The 19912-nt window shown below is 39.4% G+C and overlaps 1 protein-coding gene across 2 annotated transcripts; it reads left to right on the top strand.

Moving 5' to 3' along the window:
- The first annotated feature begins 9625 nt into the window (after positions 1–9625).
- Positions 9626–11292, top strand: LOC143857812 (uncharacterized). Of its 2 annotated transcripts, none has more exons than XM_077368314.1 (4): positions 9626–10397; positions 10477–10520; positions 10697–10867; positions 10991–11292. In XM_077368314.1, the coding sequence occupies exons 1-4, from the start codon at positions 9811–9813 to the stop codon at positions 11023–11025; spliced, it is 837 nt and encodes a 278-aa protein (XP_077224429.1). In that variant the 5' UTR covers positions 9626–9810; the 3' UTR covers positions 11026–11292. The 2 variants fall into 2 exon arrangements, with proteins under 2 accessions (XP_077224429.1, XP_077224431.1); XM_077368316.1 differs by having other exon boundaries at positions 9647–10386.
- Positions 11293–19912: the final 8620 nt, after the last annotated feature.

Genomic DNA, 19912 nt, shown 5'->3' with positions numbered 1-19912 from the left:
CTGTTGTAAAGCACTCTTTGTTTTGAGGAAAAAAATAAACAAACAGTTACTAGCATAGTGGGTCCCACCCTTAGCTGAACTGAACCGTCAATTTGATAGGCCTTGCTTTGAATCTCGTATGAACCCAAAAGCGATCATACACATCTAATTCTAAGATGGATGGCCACACACTAAAATCTATTCATGTTCAATGACGACAAATACACAGCACTAGTTTTTAAGCTTTGGCCTGAATTTTTATCCAAAGTGAGGTCTCCTAAGATAAAATACATATGGATCCTCTATCTATTGTTATCTTTATTTCTTGTTCAATTTTTCTCCAAATTCTTTTTTTTTGTAGCTAAGCTGGGTTTTGGTGGAGATCCCTACAAGTTTATTAGATAGAGATAGATGTAAGTGAGTGCAAGGGAGATCCGAAAACTCGAGATAGACAAAAACAGAACACTAAACCTAAGAGTTTAAACTGCTCAATACTCTTGAACGACATATATAATCGGTTATCTTCTTTCCCATCTTCACTTGCTGCCTTTTTTGTTCTTTTTAATCCTTTTTATTCTGTCTCTTGTAAGGATCGTGGAGTGCAACTTGGTATTATGTGGTTACCTAATAGCCTACATCCACGATGAAGAACATGCTCAGCTCTTTTTTACTTTTCACTAATCTATTTGAGTTGCCTAAACTAACCAACTTCCCCTAAGCTATTGCTCAATCTATCTAATGGTAGGATCTCAACTCAATCCAACGGTGAGATCTCGCATATTCTATCACGGCCCCACATTATCTCTTTCCATACTCACAAGTGGTGTTACAACGCACTAGAGTGCACCTGAAACTCATAAATCTATATCACTACAACCGCATTGGGTTAGCAGTACCTCCTCACGTTTGAAGTCTCAGGCCATGTTTGGCGGCGAGGAATTTTTTTTTTCATGATAAATTAGTGTCTCCAACTGGTAAGAGAGGGATATGGAGGGAGGAAGAAGGGAGACTTGAGAGGGCATGAATAGGTTGAGGGTGAGAAGCAGCTAAAAAAATCAGGAAAAAGTCAATCATATATTGAGTGGAGTATTTTGTTTTCTAGTTTTTCTGCCTTTTCTTGCCCTCTCCTCACTCGGTCCCTCACCATTAGATAAGCTAATATTCTAGGGAAAAACTGGAGGTAGCCAAACGTGCCCCTAAAGTCATTTTGTTCAAAAATAAAATGCCGGACCCAAGATCTAGGAGTGCAACTTGGGTCAGGTTGGGTTGAGCTTTTGCTAAAAATAAAGGTAAATGATAAATTCACAGCCCCTATAGGATATTTCGCACCCCTTTAACACGTCAAAAAGTGTTAAAGTCTCCCACATACCCTCCTCGAAAGGGGTGCGAATGATCCTATGGGGGGTGCGAATTTATCATCGCCCAAAATAAATTGGAATCAATCCAATGGAAAAAGCTCAACCCAAAACCCCAAAAATCAATTCGACTCGCACCTCTAGCCACCACAATAAAGGTTGAAGGCTGTTTTTCAACAGCGAAGGTTCAATCCCAGCTTACCTACCAAAAAAGTAAAACTCTTATGATTTTCTAGTCAGAGAAGAATGAAAATCTACTAGATATTGATCTTCCAATGACTTAACTCTGGATGGAAACCATGTGAGATTAGTGATCTTAAATCTGTCTCCAAAGTACTTCACCATAGAAAATCATTGCAACAATCCATTTCTTTTGGAATAATAGATGCTATTCCTTTCCAAGGTTGTAAGCTTCCTGTCATCCCTTTCCAAGGCTGTAAGCTTCCTGTTGTATTCTTGTTCACAACTTGACAGGTAGTATTTGCTTTCATTATAAAGAAGAAGATGATATATGTTGGCCATACTGATGATGGTACTACCAACTTTTGATAATTGCACTAACTCGTCTTGTCTTTCATTATTAATTTAAACGGTTGTCCAATGTTATTACAGTTCCCAAAAAGCTCTCCAAACCTAATTAAAAAAATAAAATTATTTAATGTGTTTGGTTGCATAAAATATCAGCAGCCATCAGAATTTGGGTTGGAATTGTGATGTCATTTCTCATTTGGTTGCTAATATTGCATTGAACACCCGGAAAACTCCTTGGGATGTCTTCTAGGTAATTATTGCATGTTTGCTGAAGTGGAATTCTTGTCCCTTCCTTATAGCTTTCAAACCAAATTTTACTTGAAAAATCGGTGTTTTCTCTCTCGTTACTCTCTTCTTTCCCTATATTGGTAATGACAGTCTTGGTTTTAAATTTCGGTTTCGGCTAAAATTTCGGACTTATCCGAAACCGAAATTTGATATTGCTGCACAAAATCCCATTTTTAGGACGAAATTTCGATCGAAATTTAAAACCATGATGATAGTCCCTTCTTATTCCCCATGCTCTCTGAGCCTATGCTGTGCAACCAAACACTACTTACCACTATTCTCCGAGGTAATTCCAGGCAAATCCAATGCTTGTATGTCCCCGTTGACTTCCTATTCTAGTACTCTCCAAGTCTTTTCCAACCCTAATCTAACCTAATTTTGGGGAAGGCTAACCCAACCTGGCCCGGACCATGTTGTACCCCCATGTGAAACATGTGGACACGATCATTTCAGTCGATTATGTCTAATTGATGAACACATGACTACGTCCTGGCTGTTGAAAAAAAGATCTTAGCCACCTAAACCCGGCTCACTAATTATTCAATGATAGGGATGATAAGGGAATCCGTTTTTTTAACATAAGTAGGACCATATCCGGATCCGGACCTGGATCAGCCCGCTCACAGTTACTTCAATAGTTGAAAGCAAGGTTTTAAATTTTGGTTTCGGACTAAATTTCGGACCTTGCCAAAACCAAAATTTCAGTGGAAATCCCAAAATCTTGGCTGAAATTTGATAAAATATCTTGAATTGTCTGTTTTTTGGGCTAGAATTTTGGCCGAAATTCTGTAAAACAATAAAAGATAGGGTGATGATAAATCCGCACCTCTATGGGATAATTCACACCCTTTAAAGTGGATAGATGTCGCACACTTTAAGGCTTTTCAACGTTAAAGGGGTGCGAATTTATCATCGTCCTAAAACAAATATTATTTTATCGAAATTCTAGCTGAAATTTCGCCGAAATTTTGCACATTTCGGAAGTTTTGGTTTCGGTTTCGATCTCAAGTTCTCAACTAAAATCCGAAATTCTGATTTCGGTCCCCAAAATTTTAAACCATGGTTGAAAGAGCGGCCCATATCATTTCAGACTTCTTGGGCCCCACAAGAATAAAGAAAGAGGGCTCTAAGCCTTTAATGAGATCAGCTAACGTTGACGAGGAGACGCTATCTCAACTCTTTCTCTGGGGCCCACAAAGAGAAAAAAAAGAGAGAATCCGATGCTCCATTGCGTCACTCGCGCGCAAGAATTGAAAGCGACACGCGCAGCACGCTCGGTGGGACCCACGGCTGATGATTGGATCCGGAGCCTCGCTGGAGATGGGGCCCACCGTTCTTTCTGTCTTTTCTAGTTTCTACCTTCTCACTGGAAAAAAATCTGACTTTTCTACGATCCAAGTGGCAAAATGTCTCCCCATCCTCATTTTGGTAAAGAGAGAGAAGCACAAAATTCTTGACAAAATGTGGTTGTCTAATATAGGCAAAAACTTTGGCAGCCAGTCCATGGTGGGGCCCACTTGATGGACGGTTCAGATTATCAAATAGTGCATGTGTAAGTTAGAGATTGATCAATGCATCAATACAATCTGATCAAGATGTGGCATGGATCAACAGGTTTATGGATGTACTGGATCAAGCCAAGAAGCTCACAAAGCGAATAGAGTGGAGCCCACGGTGGGTCCATTGGCTTCCACATCTTATCCTTGTTAGGGATGTCATTACCATAGACTGTCTCATAGATCCCAGGATCCTATCAAACTAGAATGGATTTGGACTTATTTAGATAAGATAGATCTAGATTAAGGATCCATATTTCAAGATATGATTGGGTTTTGAAAAATTATGGATACGCAGTTTCTCTATAGATCGGAGGGTTGGGATCATCCTATAGAAATGGTTTTGGGGAACAACCTATTTATATTGTGCTCCATGTTTCCATCTTATCGACAATTTGGATCATCCTATGATGTGGTTTGTAAAGTACTTTTTGAAAAAGGGTTCTGCTCCCGGTGCACCTTAATGAGTGCCAGGGCACTCGTTAGCAAAACCCTTTGAAAAATAAGGGACTATAAGGGCTTCCACAGTATAAAATCGCATACTAAAGATCGGCAAACATATTCAAAGATTCATCTCATCTCGTTGAGATGCACGATCCGAATCAACCATGGTGGGCCAAGGTTCCCTCGCGAATTGGGGAGTTCTCGTAACTCGTAAGTCTCCGCCCAACCGCCACCTAGCTCCCAGTTTTGAAATCCATCTACTCACTTGAGATGATAAATTTAGGCTACTGATGTTGGCACTAAAATGTTTTGGTAATTGCACTAACTCATCTTGTCTTCTATTATTTGAACAACTCTCAAAGGTTATTAGAGTTCCTGAAAAACTCTCAAAGGTTTTTTTTTTTTTTTTTTTTTTTGGGATGGAGCCTCTAGCTCAATGGTCAAGGCTTTGTTCTTCAACCCAGAGGTCAAAGGTTCGATCTCAACTTACCTACCCAAAAAAAAAAAAAAAAAAAAAAAAAAGTCAATAAAAAAGAAAAGAAAAGCTGAGTTTGTGCAATTATTAAAAAATGGTAGTGCCCATATCAGTAGCCAAAATTTGTTAATAAAATATCTCTTCATGTCACGTAAAGAAAGCTATAGTGCATATTCTTGACTATAAATCTTAGCCGAGTGCAAAGTGGTGTGGTCCAAAAACTCACCCAGTGACATCTTAACATTCAACCACGTAGTTCTAATAAGGCCAAGTCGACCTGCTCAGTGGCCACTAAAATATGACCTACATTTTCGAACAAAATTCTCGATCTGCGTGTAACTTTATATTGTGGAAAGATATGAGCCGCAAAGTATAGAATGAGATAAGTTTGATCGGTGGAAATGTCTTTGTTTGGACATCGGAAAAGATGCCCCTGTTTAGTCTCGGCACCCCTTCCCACTTAAAAATCCTTTTTGTTGTAGCTAGGGGTGTAAACGAGCCCAACTCACTCGTTAAGCTCAAGAGCTCGGCTCAGGCTCGGCTTGCGCTCGAACCAGGCTCGAGTTCGGCCAGGCTCGCGAGCCTGCCTTACCGAGCTCGGGACATATTAAGGCAATGATATATTCACACCCCTCATCTTCCCTGGACAACCCTATCTAGTGTAATTTGACTACTCTTTTTACACCACGGGGGTGAATCCAAGTAACAAATGGGGTTAAAAAAAAGTGACATATTTTGCCTCCCCCTTTCACTCCCTGGACAACCTTTTAGTGTATATATTAATATATAATATATATTTAAATATATTAAATCCTTAACGAGCCGAGCCGAGCCCGAGCCAAAATGGCTTTTCCTACTTTTTCTCCCTTTACCCTTTTCTCCATTTTTTTCCTTCCTAGTGAATCATTTGATTGGGTTGTGATATCTTGGACAAGAAAAAGCATGCGTTTTCACCATTTTCTCATTTCTTCTCTCTTTCTCCATCCATTCTTCATAGACCCATCTTGGCTTTCTCTTTCACAACCATAGGGTTGGATTTGATCACAACTCGGCCAAGGTAAAAGGGAGTCGATTTGTGTGGGTCAATGTTTGATGTGGTCAATTTTAGCCTTCTTCTGGATTGCAAGAAAAACATTTCTAAGGGAAATATTTTTTCTGTGAGGTTTTTTTTCTTTTCACAATTTATAGGGGAATAATATGATTTTGGTTAATTTAAAGGGATATCATTAAATTGAAGGTCGCTCAAAATAAAAATTGAATAGGTTTGGTTCAAGTCATCCTTTTGGTGTTTGAAAAAATAGGTAAATTTAGAACTATTTTTCCTATCCAATTTCTTTTAGAAAGTTTATGCAATCTGTTATGCCTAAAATTGGTAACAGACACGACAGTGACGAAAGAGCTGATCGGGCGGGCCCGAGGGGCACACGAGCGCACAAGGTCAGAAGAACAACCCGGAGTCGTTGCTTCGGACGGGCCCTTCGACACTCAAGTCAGTATGAGCAGAAGTGCAGAGAACTTTAAAAGTGGTAGTTCATAAGTTATTACCCTTCTCTTTGGGCCTTAGGGGGCCTTTTATAGAGAGAGCCCTGGGGTGGTTGAATTACCTACCCCAGGACAGGTGTCGACCCATTTGTGGGTTTAGGTTTACCTGCTCTTGACAGATTACCAAACTGCCCCTGGGTAGATGCTGAATTTGTGGTGGGTCATTTGAGGACCACGTGTCGACAGCTAATTGGTTGCTGCTTTTCATACCCCATCATAATCCAAACAGGGCCTTAAAGAATTAAAATAGTTCAAATTGCATTGGTTGGGAAAGTTGGCACTATAACAAGAACTTAACCAAAGTAAAAAGGAGTCTACCAGAGAAAGTAAAAAGGAGTCTACTAGCGAATCCATGATTAAAATCAAATCTTACCAAAAAAGAAATATAACCTATTTTTCAGTGCCCACCATAGAATTTGGTCAGTATGTATCTTTCTAGGATCTTTTCTTAGTGTCCTTTTCATTGGTTTTTTGGTCTTAGCCTTCCACAAGTGTGCCAATATCACACAAGCATAACCAAGAATCTTTCCATAAAAAAGGTAATGAATTCTCTCTCCAATGCAGGGGTAAGGGGCTGCGTACATCTAGCCCTCCCCAGACCCTGCAATGGCGGGAGACTCGTGCATCAGGCCGCCTTTTTTTTTTTTTTTGTAGTTTTTATTGAAATGGGAGGTAAAGCCTAGAGTAGAACTAACCGCTCCTCGTTCAATTTCAGTGACCCAAATTTAGTAGAAGATGTTTTACTCAATTTATTCATGAGACATTCAAGAAGGGATTTGCTAGCATCCATCGCAGAAGGCATTTCGTGGATGCTCTGTTCTCAAATGCAACAGATTTTGTCTTCTTCATGAGGTGGTTGCTCTCACATGCAACAGAGCATCTGCGAAATGCCTTCTGCTGCCAACGTAAAGGGGATCGATTATTGAAATAGGGAGTTTTTATATCATTCCTTAACCCTGTCTGTTTGTTTTTTTTTCTAGAAAACGACTAGATGTTTGGGCCCTGTATTTGCAATTTGTGAGAATGAAGTTTCTTTTCCTAGAAAATGACTCCACTCTCAAAGAAAGACAAATGGGTGTAAATATGTAAAAATTGGCTTCATTCTCAAGAAAAGAAAAAAAAAACCCAAACAAAAGCTTGCAGAAATGCTGAGAAAAGAGGGTGGAAATATCATTTCCCTTTTTGTGATAGTAATATATTAACTAACAATCTATATGATGGAGTAAATATTGCAACGTTTATTATAGGAAAGATCCAAATATCATTACTTCAACAGCCAAATATATAGTAACGTATCAATATCAGGTGAACTGATATACTAGCCCCATCTTGTTACTTAGGACAGCCCACTCTGTGCACTTTTTACTACTATTTTACACTAGAGGGGGATGTCCAAAGTAAACAAATGGGGATGAACATATCATTTCTCTATCAATGTGACCTCTTTCTATTGAAGTCCTTTGATTGTGCGTAAGCACTGACACCGAATATTTGGTGTAAGTGCATCGAACGAATTGACAAGCGTGGGATTGGTACCAACATTGTGTTAATCATCGCTTTGCGACGAAAATTCGGTGTATGCGATCTGAACAACCGCACGATCTCGATTTAAAGCGTTCCCATGTGGATGTTGGTAGCCCTTCAACGGCCTCATTGATATTCCAATCCGATGGTCCCCACATTATCTAATTTTTATTAGGTAAATGATATATACGCCCCCTTTTCTTCCCCGGGCCACCCCCTTGTTACATAAAAAGAGTAGTCATAATCATGGTCCGTTCAAAATTTCGTTTTTTGGGACTTTTTAAAAAAGAAAAAAAAATTTGTTACAAAATTTCGGCCGAAATTTCGAAATTAATTAATTACTCTTTAAAATTTCTTACCAAATTTCGACCGAAATTTTGGAATTTCAGTTTTCCCGGGGACCGAAACCGGTATTTTAAACCATGGTCATAATTCATAAATATATTGGAGGGGGTTGTCGGGGGAAGAAAAGGGGGCGCAAATATCACTTCCGTTTTCATTACTAATGTTAGTAATTCCATTGATTGAATTGGTATAAATTAGGAAAATATTCCAGATCATTAATAAATTCCAATCTATTCTTCAATATAATAGGGGCCTTGAATAGCGCCACGTGTGCAACATGACAAGAAGTTCTTCTTGTCGGTAGTGTTTGAAATAGGGGTATTTTGGTCATTTTAAAGAACCCAAATTTTGGCTGACAATTGACACTTTTGTCCTCTTGTGCACGTATCACACATTTAGAACCCCACTTAAATTTTTTTTTTTACGAAAACGGTTTCCGTTTCGGTAGTGGCTCCATCTTTGATCTGGTGGTTGAAATCAAACAATCCTAACCGTTGATTAGTGTGACTTTGTTATCAAACGTGGATTGTTGTCCATAGTTTAGACAAATATTTTTCAACTCATGTTGGGTAATGGTACATCAACTTTACAACAACCAGGCGATGTGCCACTCACCAATCAAAAAAAAAAAAAAAAAAAAAAAAAAAAAAAAAAAAAAAAAAAAAAAAAAAAAAAAAAAAAAAAAAAAAAGGCGATGTGCCACTTGCAAACTGGGCCCCACTCCATGGAACCATTAGTTGTACACCTCACAAATAAAAGTGACAGTGGGTCCCACATTGTTTGGTTGATCCAGACCGTTCATCCATTTTGCCCTCACATAGATAGGGGTGTGCCCAAAAAATCTTCTCCATACGATGATCTAAACTATGCTGTCAATTTTAAACCTCCGCAGATTGGAGGGTCAGGATCATCCTATGGAGAAGAGCTTTTGGGCACACCAAGAAGTTTTCTATGTAAGGACCAAATGGATGAACGGTCTGGATCACCCAAACAATGTCGGCCCCACAGTGTTTTTGGGTTGCACATTCATGCACGGTCGTCCACCACATAATTTCTCAATTTCCAATGAATTTTCTAAAAAAGGTCCTAACTTAGTGACTTGTAAGTTTTTACATGGTGTAAGCCCTAATAGTACCTTGTTTTTCTAGAAGTGATCGGAGGGTTAGGATCACCATATAGAAATGATTTTTGGGGCATCACCTATTTAAGTTGTGGCCCATCACATGGACGGTTTGGATCATCCTACGAAGTGGTCCATACAGTAATTTTAGAGAAATACGTTACTATAAGGCCATACACCATATAAAAATAGGAATCTTGTCATATTTGTATAAAACTAAGGTTAATTAAGTAATTTCCCAAACGTACATGATAATTACGTTTCGGACCGATATCCCACCTAACGGATTTCAGACATAACAACCACATCCCGCACGAAATGGGTAGTATTGCAGCTTAACCACTCTTGACCGGCTACAGCCGGTCAAGATCGGATCTCACCGGTTCAGACAGTATAACCAACGGCCTGCAGATTGCCGCGTGTTTGTATGTCATTAGCCAACGTATCGGCCTCATCCTCTACGGATCGGATTCTTACACTGCTAAACGGCGCCGTCACGGATTCCCGTTCACCATTAACGGAGTTAAGATCTCTAAACAGAAGCAAATCTCAACGGTCCGATCTCATCATCATAACTCACCTTTTTCCCCTCATAAAAAAGACTCATTCCTTTTCGTTTTCAGTACCAGAAGTTTAGAGAGAGAGAGAGAGATGGGAAAATACATGAGAAAATGCAAAGGGAATGGAGAGATTGCAGTGATGGAGGTGGCTCAGATCGGTGTACGTACAAGAGCTCGAACCCTAGCACTCGCGATGGCGACCGGTAAGCGGAAGAATTCCGGCAGGATTTCGCCGGAGGAATTCCAGGCCACGGATCTCCAGCTACGGAGCAGCCGGAGAAACCTTTCGAATGAGAATCCGACGATTTCTCCGTCGAAATCGACAAATTCCGAAAGGATCACTCCGGCGGAATTCCAGGTCTCAAATCTCCAGCTACGAAGCAGCCGGAGAAACCTTTCGCATGAAAATAAGACGATCTCTCCGGCGATATCGTCGAATTCCGGCGGGATTTCTCCGGCGGAATTCCAGGTCTCGAATCTCCAGCTACGGAGCAGCCGGAGAAACGTTTCGCATGAGAATATGAAGATATCCCCGGCGAAATCGGCGAATTCCGGCAGGATTCAGGCCGATCTGTGGATTAATCACGACCGGTTTCCGATCTCTCGCTGCTCCAGTAACGGATCAACGGAGCTCGTAGTGGAGAGGTTGAGATCAGGAGATCGGGAGGTGAAATTGAAGTAGAAATTCAGAAAATTCAATTCTGAGTTATTACTTTAATTGCTTGATTTATTAACATTTTTTATTCTTCTCTCTCAGGGCGAGGGTTTTGAAAACGCAACGGATTTCTACTGCAGAGAAAGGTTTCTTAGTTTTTAATTTCTATTTTATAGTTTATTAACTCTAATTAAGAGCTCATTAACTGTAATTAAGAACGAGATCGTGTCTTCCGTTTCGATTTCTTGATTTTCTTTTATCTATTTATTTCCTCTACATTTTCTTCTTTGTATTAGATTTTTGTTCTTTTGATTTTTTTCAGGAGAGAGACAACTCCTTCGAGTAATTTCCACGCAGAATCGGACGATCTGGATTCAACGGCGGGGCCGAATTCCGGCCTTAAATCGACGGCTGAGAAAATGCCATCGAAGGCTGAGATCGAAGAATTTTTCTCCTCAGCTGAGAAAAACGAGCAAAAGCTATTTGCAGAAAAGTAAGTAACCAAAAAAAAAAAAAAAAAAAAAAACGTGTGCGCATGATAAGACACTTGACATTTTAGCGCATTTTAGCATAATTCGTTTAACCTGCGCTCTCTTCGTCCTTTTTTTTTTTTCAGGTATAATTACGATGTGGAGAAGGATTTGCCGTTAGATGGTCGATACGAATGGGTACGATTAAAACAGTGAAAATTCGAGAACTCCTTTTTTGGGCAATGATAAATTCACACCCCTTGTAGGATAATTCGCACCACGTGAAAGGAGGATATGTGGCGAATTATCGTGCACTGGGTGCGAATTTATCATTGCTCCCTTTTTTCTTTTTTCTTTTCTCTGTACATGTTAGCTTAGTTCTTCCTTTGTAAAGAAGCACTGTTTGGGGAAAAACGTTTCAATAAATTTCGAGCCCTTTGTTCGTTCATTTCCTCTGCCTTTCTTCTCTTTCTCTGCATATCAGTAAGGGTTTTTTAGGGTTTCCTATTTTGTTCTTTGTGGTAAATAAATAAAAATAGTGCAGATTCTTTTTTTCAAACCCTAATTCGTTATCTTTCCTTTTCATTTTTTGTCTTAATACACACGTGCAGACTGCAGATAATTTTTTTTTTCTTTTCTTCATTTCTTTGTTTGGGGTGAAAATGATTTTGTTTTCCTTGTTTTGATGTGGATTGTGAATGTCCCTATCTTATTGTTGGGTACATTTCCACTACTCTCTATTTCGAAACTTTATTTCTCAGATGAATTTGTGTACTTCAATGGAAAAAAATTGAAAGTAGAAGCAGGGGGGTGGGGGTGTGTGTAAGTATAAAAAAAAACAAGTGGGTGGTAATATCATTTTCAATTATGCTAGCTCTTTGTTTTATGTGAATTGATATTGCCACCCCTTTGGTTTTTCCTAAAAAATGGTTTCATTTCGGCCACCTTTCCACCTTTTGTTAGGGCTGCAACTCGGGTCGGGCTGGGTTTTTTTTCGGAAAACCCACGATTCCCAAACCTGACCCTATCCATGATAAATCTCGGGTCGGGTCGGGTTTTTTCACGTTGACGCAATTTTTTAAGGAAAATTCTTGTTTGGCAAGGCAACTCAACTCATAGAAGCAAAAATTACACTCACATTACACTTGAATCAAACAATGATGTAATTACACTCACATCACACTTGAATCAAACAATGCTGTAATTAAACAATGTTGTAATTACAATAAAACAATGCTGAATCAAACACTTGAATCAACTCAACTCATAGAAGGAGAAATTACACTCACATACAGTAACAGGTGGGTGCGTGGGTTTTCACTTTTAACTTTTAACTAACAATAGAACAAAAATGTACATACTATAACTTTTGTAACTCGGGTCGGGTCGGGCCCCTTCAAACCCGGCTCGACCCGAGATTCATGCGGGCTTTTGAATGCTCAACCCGGCTCGACCCGAAACCCATGAAACCTGAACCCAACCCAGGCTATTTTTGGGTCGGGTCGATGCGGGTCGGGTAAAACCCGGCTCGAGTTGCAGCCCTACCTTTTGTTTGTCTTTTGCAGAGAAACAAAATTATTTGAGAGGGAGGAAATGCTGAGAGAAGAGGGTGGTAATTTGAAATGAATTTGGGAAGTGATATATTCGCCTCCTTATCTTCCCTGGCCAACCGACTCTAGTGTATTTATTACTGTTCTTTTTACAGCACAATGGGTGGACTGGGGAAGAAGAGGGAGTAAAATATCATTTGCGCATGCAAAATGATTTTTTATTGTAACTTTTGGGCAGTGATAAATCGACCCCAAATATCTTAAATCGACCCCGGTTTGAGAGAAGGACACAAAGGGGGTCGATTTAAGACATATGGGGGTCGATTTATCAGTCCAATAACTTTTTTATTCTTTAGAAAGCACCGATTAGTTTGATCGTGGAATAGCCACTTGTTCGAGAATTAATGGACCCACACATCCCAATCAAGTGGGTCCATTAATTAGATTAGTGAGTACCGAATGCACCAAACATGAAAAAATATTCTATAGAATATTCGTTGGTCCACTAATAAAATAGGAGCCAAGGAAGGGGGAGACTTGAGAGGGCTGAAAAAAAAAAAATACACTACTCAATATTGTTTTTTCTTTCCTGGTTTTATATGGGCAAAAAAAATACACTACTCCATATTGTTTTTTCTTTCCCGGTTTTTTATGGGCTTTTCATGCTCCCCTCACTGCCACCCTCTCAAATCTCTCCCTCTCCTCACTAATAATCCATTGAATATTTTTTCATGGCTGCCAAACATGACCTTATGCGCTGTTTGGATTCCAAGAAAAATATTTCGTGTGAAATATTTTTCCTAAGAAAATTTCTTCGCTTCCACAATTTTAGAGGGAAATGATATGGTATGACTTAGAGGGATACTGTTAAAATTTTAATTGAAGGTCTTTCAAGGTAGAAATTGAAGAACCATGATTTTGCCAGGTTTTTGTCGAAATGAGGTGCTCTTTAGTCTTTAGCATGTGGTAGCTCATGTTCTATTCTTCTAAGACTCCATTATTGACCCACTTTTTTGATAATGGCACCAATCCTTTCTTTAAAAGCCTTTCATCTCTCATATTATCATAGACGTCTAAATGATCATCTAGTAAAGAATTGTGTGTACTTCTTAATGTTTAGAAACTCATTAACTCAGTCGAGTCAAATGAATGCTCGAATAACTTGATAAGATCAAACTTGGACTTCGAAAATTTGGCTAATCAAGAGGTGATGTTTGATACGGAGACTTTTACTACTCGATTCACATTTTTCTTTTGAAAATATAAGAGGTGAGACTCTAGAAACATGTAATTTTTCAAGGGAAGTGATATAGGGTCCCATTTTCTTCCCCTAGACACCCCTCTAGTGTATTTGTGACTGCTCATTTCACACTACAAGCGGGTGCGCGGCCTGGAGATGAAAACGGGGTGAATGTATCATTTCCCATTTCTTAAAACAAAGAGAGAAATAGAGTGCCAATTGTAAGTGCTCGGTACTGGACGATCTTGGGCGCGAAACTTTGAAGAACCCATTACTTTTATACGTTTTTAACAAAATTTTACAAACCGACTTACTGGATTCCATCGCCGTTGATCCATCTCGCACAAGCGATGTCCGGAGATGGTATTGAACAGTGGAAGCTTTTCCTCTCCGGTCTCCTTGCCATCGTTTGCAAGCCTTGGATTCTGAGAACACATGAAAAACGTCAAACCCGCGTCGCTCTCCTCACTTCACATCCAAAAGGCTGACGGGATGCCCGGAATCTATCAATTCTTTCCGTGGATACCAAGAACTGATTTCCCTTATCTCTTCGTGGGAGAGATACATATCTTTATAGAGTTTGAAGAATAGAAACTACCCATCACCGTTTCATTCTCCCACTCTTCCCAACATTTACGTTTCCACTTCCTTTTGGTAGTTAGGTTGTTGTTAAACCTCTTGTGATTCCTAATATCATGGGCCCCACTAATCCCAACCGTCGATCTTTGCGCAGGCCGCCTAAGGCTGGGATTTATCCCAACATCAATATCATATCTATGCAAATATGAAGTATAAAAGAAAATAAATAATTCGCTTAGCCTGCGCTCTCTTCGTCCTTTTTTTTCTTCAGGTATAATTACGATGTGGAGAAGGATTTGCCATTAGATGGTCGATACGAGTGGGTACTATTAAAACAATGAAAATTCGCACCCATTGTAGGATAATCCGCTCCCCGTGAAAGGAGGATATATGGCGAATTATCCTGTAGTGGGTGCGAATTTATCATCGCTCTTTTTTTTATTCTCTGTACATATTGGCTTAGTTCTTCCTTTGTAAAGAAGCACTGTTACTGTACGGTATACGGAGAAGCTTCTTTCCTGAAAATCCTGTTTGGGGAAAAATATTTCAATAAATTTCGAGTCCTCTGTTCATTCGTTTCTCTGTTTTCTTCTCTTTCTCTGCATTTCAGTCAGGGTTTTTTAGGGTTTCCTGTTTTGTTCTTTTTAGTAAATAAATAAAAACAGTGCAGATTCTTTTTCGAACCCTAATTCGTTATCTTTCTTTTCCAGTTTTTGTCTTAATACATGTGCAGACTGCAGAGAATATATTTTTTTCCCATTTCTTTATTTGGTGTGAAAATGATTTTTTTTTCCTTGTTTTGATGTGGATGTCTCTGTTTTATTTTTGGTACATTTCCACCGCTCTATTTCGAGACTTTATTTGTACTTCAATGGAAAAATTGAAAGTAGAAGATGGGGACGTGTGATTATAAAAAAGGGAAAATTAGAGATAGACCCACATTAGAGATAGACCCACTGTGGTTTGGCCATTTTCCGCTTTAAATCCTGTGGTTTGGAAGTTACCAAAGACATCCCCTCAACTTCCTGACATTTTTAAGTAGACCCCCCTCTGTTGACGGTCCGTTAGTATAATCTGACAGAATGATTAAAACTAACCATGGTTAATATTTTGAGAATATAAATACTCTTTATCACTGATTTTAAGCCATTTCGAAAGGGATTAGGGTTACGCCATTTCCCACCACCGCGGCCGCCATCTCCGGCCACCGCTGTCACCTTCACCACAGACAATGAAACCTCACCCCATGGCTACATCAAACCCACATTTCAAGAAAAAAAAAACATTGATAAAAATAAAAGAAAAGTCCCTAAAATATTAGGGTTTATGTGCAAATCATGACAATGATGTGAATGAAGACAAATAGAACTCCTAAATCGAGGGTTTATGTTGATAAATAAACAAGGGTTTGAATCAAACTCTAATTTTCAGTTTTAAAGTATGAAAACCCTAATTTCAATTGGGGAAGATGAGGGCATAACAGTCATTTCCCTCTTTCCGTCCAATCCGTCACATTAAAAAAATCCACGGAAAGTTGAGGGGGTGTCGTTGGTAACTTCCAAACCACAGGGTTTAAAGCGAAAAATGGCCAAACCACATGGGGTGCATATGTAATACAAGTGGGTTGGCAATACCATTTTCTATGTGATTTGATATTGCCACCCCTTCGTTTTTTCCTAAAAAAAAATGGTTTCGTTTCCGCCACCTTTCCACATTTTGACCTTTTGTTTGTCTTTTCCAGATAAACAATATTATTTCAGAGCGTGGAAATGCCGAGAAAAGAGGGTGGTAATATTATTTCCCTCGTACGAAATGAATTAATGAACCCACACATCCCAATCAAGTAGGGGCCGATTAGATTAGTGAGTAGCAAATGCACCAAACAATGAAAAAAATATTCCATGGAATATTCGTTGGCCCCCTTATAAAATAGGAGCCAAGGAGGGGGAGACTTGGGAGGGCACATGTTGAGGGAGTACGGACAGAGGATGAGAAACACCTAAAAGCATTGAAAAGAAATTACACTACTCCAGATTGGATTTTTCCCCTGTTTTTTAGGGGCCACCCTCTCAATTGTTCTCCCTCTCCTCACATCTCTCATAACTGGCCCCACTAATAATCCATGGAATATTTTTTCATGGCTGCCAAACTTGCCCTTAGGCCCTGTTTAGATTCCAAGAAAAATATTTCATGTGAAATGTTTTTCTCTAAGAAAATTTAGTCCATTCCACAATTTAGAGTGAAATGATACGGGTATGACCTAGAGGGATACCATTAAATTTTTAATTGGAGGTCTTTCAAGGTAAAAATTGAACAACCATGATTTTGCAAAGTTTTTGTCGAATTATGAGGTGCATTAAACGCGTAGAATGTTCTATTCTTCTAAGACTCCATTATTGACCCACTTGTTTTGAAAATGGCACCACTCTTTTCTTTTCGAGCCTTTAATCTGTAATGAACCCGATTCGGATCGCAACCGGATTGATCTTCTCAGAGGGAAGATCGGCCTCTTAACCCACTTCGAGGGAAGGGTCGTTCCTCCTTTCTGTTCAAAACACAACTTACCGAAATAAATTTTTATTCAAGACCCCACTTTACATTGCATATGGCCCAAACTTAAAAAGAGACTCGTAGCTAACTCCTACATCCTAGCAACTTAACCCCTACAAATCACCAATTATCCCTATCAATATCTCCTACCCACAACCAACTAACCACATTTTATTGGACTCTTAATAGATAAACACTGCTTAATGAATATTTGTAAAGAAGCACACATAACAGATACTTCTGGACTGTGGATGCACACGTATCACATAGATGGAGAGATGCACACGTAACACAATCTCACATACCCTCCTATCATAGACGTCTAAATGATCATCTAGTAAAGAATTTTTCTAGGTATGTGTACTTCTTAGTGTTTAAAAACTCATAGTCTGGTTGAAGTAAATATAGCCTAAGGTCGATTTTTCATTAACTCCGGCGAGTCAAATGAGTGTTCGATTAACTTGATAAGATCAAACTTGGACTTCGAATATTTGACTAATGAAGAGGTGATGTTTGATACGGAGACTTTTACAACTCGATTTCACATTTCCCTTTTGAAAATATAAGAGGTGAGACTCTAGAAACGTGTGAGGGAAGTGACATAGCGTCCCATTTTCTTCCCTTAGACACCCTCTCTAGTGTATTTATACACAACAAGTGGGTGGCCGGCCCGGAGAAGAAAAGGGGGTGAATGTATCATTTCCCATTTGTTAAAACAAAGGGAGAAAGAGAGTGGCAATATCATATCTATACAAATATGAAATACAAAAGAAAATAAATGGGAAATGCATGTGGTGTGGTTAAGTGGCTCTCATTTTCTTGCATTTTTTTTGTATTGCATTGGATCTGGTGCCCATGTTATGAAATCAGCGCCTAAGGATTCCCACTCTCTTAAAAGGGAATGTTGCTTGTATAGCCTACATCTACCATCTACATCTCTTTTTTGGGAATGTGATGGAATTTCGCAAAACCTATTTCGCAGCCCCCTTTTTAAAACAATGCCACCCATGCAATGATGAAAGGTTTTATATAGGGCTGCAACTCGAGCCGGGTTTTACCCGACCCGCATCGACCCGACCCGACCCGAAAATAGCTTGGGTCGGGTTCAAGTTTCATGGGTTTCGGGTCGAGCCGGGTTCAGCATTCAAAAGCCCGCATGAATCTCGGGTCGAGCCGGGTTTGAAGGGGCCCGACCCGACCCGACCCGAGTTACATAAGTTATAGTATGTACATTTTTTTCTATTGTTAGTTAAAAGTTAAAGGGATAATTACATTTACACCCCCTCTAGTTTCTGACACATCCACTTCCACCCCTATAGTTTAAAACGTGACAAATACACCCTTTTAGTTTCAATTTGTTTAAGGTAGGCCCCCTCAGCTGAAGGTTCGTCCATAGATTGAAGGGTTAGGATGATCCGATGGAGCTGATTTTTTGGGCACACCCTATCTATGTCAGGACCCATCAAATGAACGCTTTGGATCATCCAAACAATGTGGGCCCATGTTATTTGGATGATTTTTTGGTAGTGTTGGGATTTGGGTAGGGGCCCACATTATTTGGATGATCCAAAGCGTTCATTTGATGGGTCCTGACATAGATATGGTGTGCCCAAAAAATCAGCTCCATCGGATCATCCTAACCCTTCAATCTATGAACGAACCTTCAGCTGAGGGGGCAAACCTTAAACAAATTGAAACTACAGGGGTGTATTTGTCACGTTTTAAACTATAGGGGTAGAAGTGGATGTGTCAGAAACTAGAGGGGGTGTAAATGTAATTATCCCAAAGTTAAAAGTGAAAACCCACGCACCCACTGTTACTGTATGTGAGTGTAATTTCTGCTTCTATGAGTTGAGTTGATTCAAGTGTTTGATTCAGCATTGTTTGATTGTAATTACAACATTGTTTGATTACAGCATTGTTTGATTCAAGTGTGATGTGAGTGTAAGTACATCATTGTTTGATTCAAGTGTAATGTGAGTGTAATTTATGCTTCTATGAGTTGAGTTGCCTTGCCAAACAAGAATTTTCCTTAAAAATTTGCGTCAACGTGAAAAAACCGACCCGACCCGAACCGACCCGAGATTTATCATGGGCAGGGCCGGGTTTGGGAATCGTGGGTTTTCCGAAAAAAACCCGACCCGAGATATTTCTTGGGTAGGGTTGGGTTCTCCAAAACCCGATCCGCCCGACCCGAGTTGCAGCCCTAGTTTTATACGAAATTGATTTGAGAGTCCCATTCCCTTACATGTTTAATTTAAGGGATTCAGCCTCTAGCTCAATGGTCAAGGCTTTCTTATTTTCAGCCCAAAGTGAGTCCCAACTTTACTTAGCCAAAAAAAAAAAAAAAAAAAGTTTAATTTAACATTTAGAGATGAGCTAATCACTGTTTACGGAACGGATTATGATGGTTTCCATGTGGATCAATGTGCATTTGCTAATCCTACTTCAAAATTAGTAGTAGACCAGTCATTGCCGTCAACCTCTGGTGGATCTTGATCAGATGGTGATAGGAAGTGGGCCCTAATCAACCACATTACGTGCCAAAAGCCAAAATGTGAAGCTTAATTCGATATCTAATTGTAATTTAAAAGACTATGGTTATGTGAAAATTTGAAAAGGGGGAGAAAAGAACTGATGTGAGAGTAACAAAACAACATAGAACTACAAAACTAATCATGGCCGAGTGGGGGATAAGCACTTTTAAAATATGACACGGGTCATGTGGCCAACATCTAGAAAGTAGAGTAGGGTTGGTAAAAGGTTACATTGTTAGTGTGTTTTGTCCCCATTTACTATCCTTTAGGTATGTATTCAATGTGTTTGTCTATGCAATTTATGGCGTTTTTATTTATTGTTAGATCCATATGTAAAGTGGACCCACCCGGCATGATTCAAATTATTCATCTGGATGGACCCCATCAAGCGATCTCAGCCATTGATTAGTGGCCTTGAACAGTTGATCCTCCCCTTCCGTCACCAAAATCTCCACAGTCCTCATCCACCTGCTAGACCCCAATGCATTATAGTAAAGCCACCCTCTATCTTTCAATAAATCTTTTTTTAATGACACACTATCTTTTATTTCTAAAAGAAAAGTGAATTTTCTTCTTAGAAAAAAAAACAAAAAACAAAAAGTGTTTTGGGGA

Source organism: Tasmannia lanceolata, unplaced genomic scaffold (assembly GCF_043159265.1).
Source record: "Tasmannia lanceolata isolate RefF3 unplaced genomic scaffold, GAP_Taslan_0.1 ptg000025l, whole genome shotgun sequence".
Taxonomy (NCBI): Eukaryota; Viridiplantae; Streptophyta; class Magnoliopsida; order Canellales; family Winteraceae; genus Tasmannia; species Tasmannia lanceolata.
Note: the sequence above shows the minus strand (reverse complement) of the source record. Positions and strands in the feature narration are given on the sequence as shown.